Below are 10,183 nucleotides of genomic sequence, written 5' to 3'. Positions count from 1 at the left end.
ACTCAGTGGGTCACCAGTAATTCAAGGTACCTGGAAAGTTTGAGTTTCCCATCAACGGAGTTTTGTTTCCCATCAACGGAGTTTTGTTTCCTGTTCCAGGTCATTTTGCATGCTTTCAACAAATGTGACATTGAAATCATGCAGTAAATGGCTGCTTTCCCCAGAAAAAGAAAGATTTTGGCTGCTATTTCTTACATACCCTGCTACAATGTAACAAGTATTTGGGTCCTTTATTGTAAATAGCTGTTATGCAGTAGCAGGGCATGCTAGAAATAGCAGCCAAATCTTTGGAGGTGAGATACGTTGAATGCACTCGAAAGAAACCTATGGAAAAAAACTATTTCACACTGAGGTTATGAATGGGTCTTTTACTAAATATTTATTGTATTTTTAAAGTCATTTTCACTTTAAAATATTTTACCTATTATAATGTGTCTAATGGAAAGGTTAGTTTCTTCCCTCTCAGGGTTATTTTTGGAGTATTTTCCCATTATGCAGTTTTGGGTATTTATACCCCCAAAACTCCGAATATCTCAATGACCACTGGTCTGATTTATGTGAAACTTGTTTTATTCCATTTGCATTCACATTTCAAACTATTTTCCTATTATGCGCCTGTTTGGCTGTGTAACATTGTAAGCAAGCAAGCAAGATTGAAGTTCATTTTTAATGTAATACTAGACTACCCATGACCCATTGGGTCACCGGGAAACTGAGTTTCCTAACAACAGAGTTTTGTTTCATGGGTTTTTTTCGTTTCCAGGTTATTTTGCATGCTTTCAACGAATGTGACTTTGAAATTATGTCTAAATGGCTCCAGAAAAAGGAAAGATTTGGCTGCTATTTCTTGCAAGTCATGCTTCCACATAACAGGTATTTTGGGTCCTTTATGGCAAATAACTGTTACGTGGTAGCAGGGCATGCTAGAAATAGTAGCCAAATACTTTGAATGCACTTGAAAAAATTATTTCACACTGAGGTTACAAATGGGTCTTTTACGAAAAATTTACTGTATTTTTAAAGTAATTTTCACTTTAGAATATTCTTTAAATATGCCAAAAAAAATTTTTGTAATGGTATTCAGGTGCAAATAATTTTAAAAAAACATTAAAATATTGTCTGATTAAAGAAAGCTAAAATATAAATACTTACTGTACAAACAACTTACATTTTTGAGATCACATTCACTTAAAAATATTTCTAAATGATTAACAAAAGCGAAAATAGAAACATTTACTGCAAAAAAAAAAATCGTATTTTTTTTGCTGTCAACTCACTGTTTAATTGAAAGGTAAGAGTTTCTTCCCTTTCAGGATGAAGATTATTTTCCCATTAAGCAACATTTTTGGTATTTATACCCCGAAAATGTCTAATATCTTGAAAAGCACTTTCTTGATTTATGTGAAACTTGTTTCATTTTGTTCCTATTAACATTTCAGTGTAAAATTAATTCATAGTATTTTCCCATTATGCGCTAGTTTGGCTGAGTAATATTGCAAGCAAGGAAGCAAGATTCATATGGACTTTTAATGTATTATATATATATATATATAATTCACACACACACACACCAGGCTTTTTGTGTTTCCTTTTACTAAGTCCAGCACAAGGCTTTGGCTGGCCTGAGGCTATAGTAGAAAATACTTACCCAAGGTACCATGTGGGACTGATTGTAAAACCATGTGGTTAGGAAGCAAACTTCTTGGATGAATATATTATTGGAGTCGTTGTTTTACAGACAGTTGCCCTTCGTAGCTCTTATCTTTTTTCTAAGTAAGAGAGAATTTATTCCACCTGGCTTCAAATACATGAAGTGCTCAGACAATTTGTTGACAGGAGAAACTGACAACACTGTGTTCCACACTTTTGAATGAGCAGTTGCAGCTGAAAACAAACATACAGGCACTCATATAAACGTACGTACCTGTGTGTGTGTGAGTACACACATACATTAGTTCAGATCTGGAGAATATGGGCCTTAGTTACCTTCGTGAAGTTAGTTTTCATATCATCCCGTTTTCTAAGGGTTCAATTCCCTTTAAGCTCTCTATAGTTTCTATGGCTGGGTGCTCTTTCTCCCATGAATTACTTCACAGAGTACAAAGTACATTTTATTATGGCACCAATACAAGAGAGGTTGAATGATTTGACTGAGGACTGGTGAACCAGATGGCTACACCAGGCTCCAATCTGATTTGGCAGAGATTCTACAGCTGGATGCCCTTCCTAATGCCAACTACTCAGAGAGTGTAGTGGGTGCTTTTACGTGCCACCGGCATGAAGGCCAGTCAGGCGGTACTGGCAACGGCCACGCTCAAAATGGTGTATTTTACACGCCACCTGCACAGGAGCCAGTCCAGCGGCACTGGCAACGATCTCGTTTGAATGCCGCTGGACATACATATGAGTATTTATATCGTCATCATCCTTTAACGACCGTTTTCCATGCTGGTATGGGTTGGACAGTTTGACCAAAGTTGGCAATCTGGAGAGATGCACCAGGTTCTATGGGTGGATGCCCTTCATAATACCAACCACTTTACAGTGTGCACTGGGTGCTTTTAATGTGGCACCAGCACAAGCACTTCTATGTGATGACAACAGGGGTACTTTATATAACCATCTATCTCTTTATATATATGTAGACACAAAATGAGCTTCCACATAGTTTCCTTCTGCTAAATTCACTCACAAGGCATTGGTAAGCCCAGGGTTACCATACAAGACACTTGCTCAAGTTGCTGTGCAGTGGAATTGAACCCGAAAGCAAGTAATTTGCAGATTTCTTAACCACACATCACTTTTTTTTACTATTCATGTTCACTAAGTTCTAAATAAGAGCCATAAGGTGGTTTACTAACTGTTGGGATAGCATATGCACATTATAATTAACAGTCATGGGAGTGATGAGGTGTAATTAATTTTTTTTTAATGGAAAGAATTGATAAAATTAGAAAGAATGGAAATTAAAAGACAATTTTTTTCTTTAAAGTTATATTCAGAAAGGAATCATAAATATTATTTTATTAAATACGTAATTCATTTAAATAATAAGCAAAATTAAAGCTTAATTTAAAATGAAATAATCATAACAACTAACAAATGACAAAAATTCCAAAGCACTTTGCAAGAGTTCTTCTGGTCATCAAATGGTTCTGTTCAATATCTTGCTAAACACAGAGTCTCTAGAAATGCAATCAAACATTAATATACTCAGCACTTTAATGAGACAGCAACCTTCTTGGCCTGAGATTTTGTAGCATTATCTGTAGTGAGAGTATGTCGAGTCATGCTAATATAAAGAAACAAAAATACTTGATGAAAGTATGTAATCTAAGTTAAGCAGATGCGTCAAAAAATTTATCGATCATTTTGCCAACATCTTCTACGGAGTATTTGATATATTTATCAGGATTTTTTGTGAAGTTCAACTGAGTATATTTGTCTCGAAACATTTGGTACATTGGAAGGATGTAATCTTTGTTTTCTTTCTTTAATGACTGTCTTAAATCGAGGTCTGGAATAGCATAGCTTTTTTGAATGCGGTAAATCTCTTCTAATTCTTTGTTGAAACCCTAGAAAAGAAAATTTGAAGTAAATTTTGAAGACAGTAATAAAGTACTGCTTTGAGTTACATAGTAAACTTATACACACACACACACAAACACAGATAACACGTGTGTGTGTGTGTATTTATACATGAATACTCAATTACAAATAGATTTCTTTATTTATGAATAAAAGACTGGGAAGTAGGAAAAACATGGATTATTTAAAAGAATTTACTGAAATGTGTAAATGTAGTAATTCTAATTAAAGAAATTAAAAAATTCAATTATAGACATTTGTAATCAAGACAGCTTGGATATCAAATAGAGTATGTTCCTTTGTACCACTTCAAATTTGTTTAAGTTGTTAGCAATGAAGAAATGAAAATACAAGATTTAATTAAAAAATGTTATTTTCTCTGTTGTAATATTTTCCCAACTAATCACTTCATGCTTGTATTTCACTGTTACTGATCAGTCTCCTGGTTTTAGAAGGTTCTCTTAATTGGTTTTCTACCTTCCAACTTGTCAAAATGAAGTGCATGAATAAATATGGAAATACAAGCATATCTCAGCTTAATGCTGTTTTGAGTTACATCTTTTTTGACTTTGTCATTTTTTTAACCCTTTAGCATTCAAACCAGCCACATCAGGCCCAAATATTCTACATATTTTGTGTTCAAACTGACCAGATCAGACCTCTCATAACTAACCAGCAAAGTCATTCTAAAAGTAAACAAACACGTCACTGAAATCTTGAAGCTACAAGATAATGTATGATAAATTTAAAACAAAGTGACAGACATTAGAATAAATAAGCATTCTGTTTGACAGAATAATCTGAATGCTACAGAAATTAATTGGAAAAATAACCTTCAACTCCAGTTGATTTATCCAACTTTATGTTGATCTCAGTGAACATATTTTAAAAACATAAAAATTGTAAAGCCACTTAAAAACCAATACTAAAGTGGAAAATCATAAAATATATGTGGAAATATATGCAACCCTTTTTTAAAAACAAATATAGGAATCAGTTCACCAACTGCAAAGATAAATATTTTGAAAAATAAATGTACTTACAGTAAACTTATCTTTAATATTTTGTCTTTCTTTATCTTTTAGCTGAAATGAATTATAAATGAATTAATTACATGATTAAAAATGAAAATAAAAATTTAATACTGTGAGAAACTGTGTTTTATGTTTTATGTATGCTTGTGCCATATTTTTCAGTTTTTCACAGAAACTTAACAAAAATCTATTATAGAGTAATTCCAAAATATTTATTAACCAAGCACAAAGAAGTCAGACTACAATGTATGTGCACGTGTTTCTTTATTAAATAAGTGACAAATATCACCACTGGAATGAAAATGATAAACAAGATTTTTAAAATCATTCTTCTCCAATAAAATATAATAAAAATGTTCCAGCTCCATGACAACAAGGTATTTTAATATTAATTTCAAATTTTGGTACAGGGCCGCAGTTTTTGAGGGAAGGGTAAAGATGATTACATCAACCCTAATACTTGACTGGTACTAACTTTATCAACCCCTAAAGGACAAAAGACATAGTTGACCTCAATGGAACTTGAACTCAGAAAGTGAAGACATATGAAATGCCACTAAGTATTTTGTCTGGCATGCAAATGGTTCTACCAACTTGCTACCTTAAGGTATTTTCATATTAAAACTGTTATATTTTGGCCAGGCATGAATATATTTATATTGATTGTCATTAGACATGGACAAAACAACAAAACATCAATAGTGAGAAAACATTTTAAGGCTTTCTCAAGTTTAATGACACAAATTATTAGTAATGACTATGAATTACCTTAGCTAGTTCTGGTTGCTGTGCTCGTTGAACAGAAATTGGTTTGTGAACTTCCAAAATATAATGTAGAACTCGGCTCCAACTAAAAACAAAGAAAATAAACTTTAAAAATCCAGTAATAATGTAAAACATAAAGTGGAGAAAATATTTTTTAAAATTATTTTTAAATCAATTAAAGATTCTGTAACAATTTTCAGCATAGTATACCCCCAAAAGCATCCAGTCCACTTTGTAACATGGTTGGCATTAGGAAGGGCATCCAGCCACAAAACCCATGCTAAAACAGACAGTGAAATCTGATGCAGTCCTCTGGCTTGCCAGCTCCTGTCAAACCATTCAACTCATGCCAGCATGAAAGATAGATATTAAATAATGATAATGATGAAAAAAGAACAAAACCTTTTGTTATGTATCTCACTTGTAAAGGTACATTTATAAAGCATTTAGTGTTTGGTACTGCTCCTCTAAGTCAATCTCAGACACCACAGTCTCTCTAGCTATAGTTTGTACTAAAGTTTAACTGAAAAATCCATTAATGAAGCTGATGGGTGCAAAGGACTTCCACTGAACCCCAAACCTCTTTAGCACAAAGCTAGTGAGAGATTACCTGGATAGCACACTTCTTTATTCTATCAACTTTATATTAGGTACAATGATTGACATGGTACACAGGCCATTAATTGCAGCATCGGTGAAGCATTGTTCTATCATGTTTTTCAAAGTTAATAACCACTTAGAGCCATTACCATTCACAAGAATCTTGTGGCCATTGAGGTTTATATCCTTGTCTGCTCTCAAAGTAGAAGCAATGCTAACAGGATAAGATTCATTAGAAATTCTTAGCTATAGTCTCTTACTTGAAGAAACTGGGAAGACATCAGTATCAGTTGAGCAAATTGCATCAGTACTTGACTTTATTTTATTACATTTGAAGAGATGAAAGGTAAAGTTAATTGCAGGATGATTTAACAGACTGCAAAGAGCTGGAACTAAATAAATACCACAAGACATTTTATCTGATGCTTTAACAATTCTCTTAATCAACTGCCAAAGCTATTGTAAGTTATTAAATGTACCAGATAGTCTGGTACATATATTTCTTTTAGGGAAACTGAACTCATCACATTTATAAAAGCTTAGCCAACAGTGTGTCTGGAGCTGCAAAATTAATCTTCAAATGAATAAAAAAAATTAACTATACACATTTATAAAAGCTTTAGTCAGCTTTTAGTTATTACACTTTCAGTAGTCATACACAATATTGATCATAAAAATGAGGTTAAACAAAGTCAAAGCTAGTGGCTATTCACATAACTTATAATATCTAATAAACTGATATCCTGTAAAACAAAACAAAAAATCAGTAGTGGTATATGAACACAATGAACACACAAGTCATGATCTGATAGTATGAAACTTTGTCTACTTAGCTCTTTTCTCTATTTAAGTTTCTGATGCTACATGCAAATGCCTAAATCAGTAGTACCTCCCCACTTAAAACATGTGTAAAATAGTAACAAAATGTTTCACAAGATGAATAATATGCTTAAGAAAATTAAAACTAGAGAAAATTATACCTTTGAGAATAATTTTTCTTTTGTTCAGTGATGTTATTGTCATAGAATGTGCCAACATCTTTATTCCACAAATGAATAAAGTCCAAAAGACCAGATCTGCAACGAATCATGAAAATCAATTTAAGAATTACTACCTAAAACTCAGGACTGGATTTAGATGAGGTGCAGTCCTAAGCTACAAGAACTTGTAGAGACCCTAGGTGGTAAGTGTTGATAGAAAATATTCTTTATTTAAAAAATAGGCAAGAATTGATGAGAGAAGTGGCATCTGTTTGTAAAACAATGCCTTGATAATATGCATTCATTTAACCTATTCCAGCAAGGAAAAATTGATGTAAAATGAACAAATGAATAACTGTTGATGAAAATTAGCCAACAATCACTAGAGTAACCAGAGTGTGTGCCACCTGGGGTAGCCCTTCCATTTGCTGCCCCCGGATCCCACAAAAAATACATACTGCCTACAGCAGACCCAAAAGTGCTGCCTGGGATGGACCACCCCTAGCTATGCTAGTACCAACAATGTATCTGTAACTGCAAAACAGATCTTTAAATGAATGCAAAAAGTAAAGCAACACATTTAAAAAAGCTTGAGACAGCTTTAAGTTATTACACTTTCAGTTGTCATACACAATACTAATCATATTACAAAAGATGATGCTAAACAAAATCAAACAAAGCTAGTAGTTATTCACATAAGTTATTCAGTGAAACATAATTCCTAAAAGAACTTTTCTTGTACTGCTGAAATAATAACTACTAAAAATGACCTTACAGAAAACATAAAAAAAGATAACCACTTACGTCTTGAGGGATTTGATAATATAATTATAGTTGTTCAAAAGAAATATATATTTTAGAGTTTGGTCACTGTAAGTTTCTGACTTATTGGTCAAGTTCAGACCCAACTCAGAGAGAACTTTAGCTGCAAAAAAGAAATATCAGACAAAATTTCACATTTTATGTTAAATTGTATCCCATTATGTGAAACTTTGCGCTTCAATAAACAGTAATCAATGAAATAAATAACAGATTGAAATAAGTACTGGGTTCAATGTAAATGACTAAAACCTTTGAAAGTTGTGCAATAGCATAGCCACATTCTAAAATCTCTAACCAGTAAAAGAAGAGAAGGTTAATTAATTATTGATCTGATAGAAAATGTTTTTTTTTTAAAATTGTTGATTCACATCTTTTTCTGTTTTATAAAACATGTTTTAAAGGGTTTGCTCCTGTTGTGTCGAGAGTCATTGACACCCCTGGCCAAGTGGAGAATGGACAAGCTGAACTCTTATAAAGAGTAGAGGTCGGTAGTAGTCGGGAGAAAGGGAGAGCGTTTTGGTAGTCTCGTGAAGTACGTTGTGTGAACACATTGACTAAACTTCCGATACTTGATTTTATATATACCAGCCTATGGCAGGATAGAAAAGCTCCTCTGTTCATCATCAGTTTCCATATCTACAAACATGCTTTGAAGCTTCAATTAAACAGATGAACCATTATTTCAGCAGGGTTCCAACACCTCAATGTGTGTCAGTGTTGTACCATTTGTTCTCATCATTGTTAAATGTCCACTTTTCCAGGCTTGCTTGGGTTTGACAGAATATATCGAGGCAGACTTTCTATGGCTGGATGCCCTTCCTGATGCCAACCTTTCAAGTAAAATAATATTTACCAGTGGCTGGACACGTTTTCAAGGAAGATTAGAAATAAAGGACACTGCCTATATGATGATGACACTCTTTTGCAACAAACTCGTACATGATGGGCTTCTTTCAGTTTCCATCAACTGAAACTCACTCAGAAGGCTTTGATTGGCCCAGGGCTATAACAGAAGATATTTGCCCAAGGTACCTCGCAGTATGACTGAACTTGGAACTAAGTGGTTGGGAAGCAAGCTTCTTAACCACACAGTTATGCCTATGCCTATTTTACCAATGAAAAAATATAATAAAATAGATTTTTTAAAATGTCACCAAGCACACATCAATCTGTTTAGGAGATCAATGACTATGATTATATTATTATTACACTATTATTACATGATTATTATTATTGATTACATGATTAGAAGTTCAAACTATACTACTACAGTAATTCCTCACCATATCACAGTCCACCTGTCGCGCACTCAGTACATTGAGTATTTTTCTGGCTAATATATATAAAATTATATCACAGACTCCTCAGTATATCGCGGGTTTCTGTGGCTGATAGGTATTTATATTTTTTTAGATTTTAATCATTTCTGTGGGTGGTTTTGGAATGTAACACCCATGATAGTCAAGGGATTACTGTATAACTATTATATTATGTCCCTGAACCAAAGTCCTATAATTCTGCTTTCCTCAGTTTCATTGATAGACAAACAGGTTCAGCTGCTTTTCCAAGATTGATGGCTAATAGAAAACGTATTCAGCTGTAAAAAAAAAAAAATTGCTTCAGCAATATGAAGATGTTGAGATTTTTGAAAATTCATCCCAACACATGTCAGACAGTAATATAAAGAATAACATATAACATACTCTTTTCTGTCTTGCAACTTATTTGGAAACCTCATTAATATATGTACAAAGCACCCAGAAAAACACTGCAAAGTGTTTGGCATTAGGAAGGGCATCCAGCTGTAGAAAACATGCCAAAGCTGACAGTGGAGCTTGACGCAGCATTGTGAATTGCCAAACCCTGTCAAACCATTTGACTTGTGCTAGCATAGAAAATGGATGTTAAACGGTGATGAAAATGATGAATATACTGTGGCTACCTCTCTAGTGCTGGTATCATGTAAGATGCACCTACTATACTCATTAAAGTACAAAACTGTAAAGACTGTTTAGTCTCATCGAGAACATGACACCTCTCTAGTGTTGGTGCCATGCAAAAAAAAAAAAAGACCCATCTGCTTTACTCTGTAAAGTGGTTGGAGTTAAGAAGGGCATCCAACCACAGAAACCAAACCAAAAATGAAATGTGAGTGGGATGAAGTCCTCTGACTCTTTAAGGTAAGCAGTACTTCTGAATACATTGGTGATCCTGATTGTGGCAACCTGTTCAGGCCATACCAACATGGTTAAGTCGAGGACAAAAAAAAACAAAAAACGATGATACTTACTGATGTAATCTGCAAGTTTCAGTTTACTTTTTTCAGTGTCCTTGCCAACAGATGGCGCTGATGGATCAGTGGCTGTAGGGCACAGGAAAGAAGAAAATATTTAG

At 33.8% G+C, this 10,183-nt stretch overlaps 1 protein-coding gene across 2 annotated transcripts in view; it reads right to left on the bottom strand.

Annotated features, from left to right (window-relative positions):
• Positions 1-2,912: 2,912 nt before the first annotated feature.
• LOC106880738 (exocyst complex component 7) overlaps positions 2,913-10,183 on the bottom strand; it is a 32,369-nt gene continuing 25,098 nt past the window's right edge. For both annotated transcript variants that reach the window (XM_014930821.3, XM_014930822.3), the window contains 6 exons: positions 10,080-10,151; positions 7,772-7,892; positions 6,968-7,063; positions 5,391-5,472; positions 4,632-4,673; positions 2,913-3,575 (listed from right to left, as the gene is read on the bottom strand). In XM_014930821.3, the coding sequence (XP_014786307.1) occupies positions 3,339-3,575; positions 4,632-4,673; positions 5,391-5,472; positions 6,968-7,063; positions 7,772-7,892; positions 10,080-10,151 (650 nt within the window). In that variant the 3' untranslated portion in view covers positions 2,913-3,338. The remainder of the gene's footprint in view (positions 3,576-4,631; positions 4,674-5,390; positions 5,473-6,967; positions 7,064-7,771; positions 7,893-10,079; positions 10,152-10,183) is intronic.

This window comes from Octopus bimaculoides, chromosome 6 (genome assembly GCF_046866305.1).
Source record: "Octopus bimaculoides isolate indiv1 chromosome 6, ASM4686630v1, whole genome shotgun sequence".
NCBI classification, from domain to species: Eukaryota; Metazoa; Mollusca; class Cephalopoda; order Octopoda; family Octopodidae; genus Octopus; species Octopus bimaculoides.
Note: the sequence above shows the minus strand (reverse complement) of the source record. Positions and strands in the feature narration are given on the sequence as shown.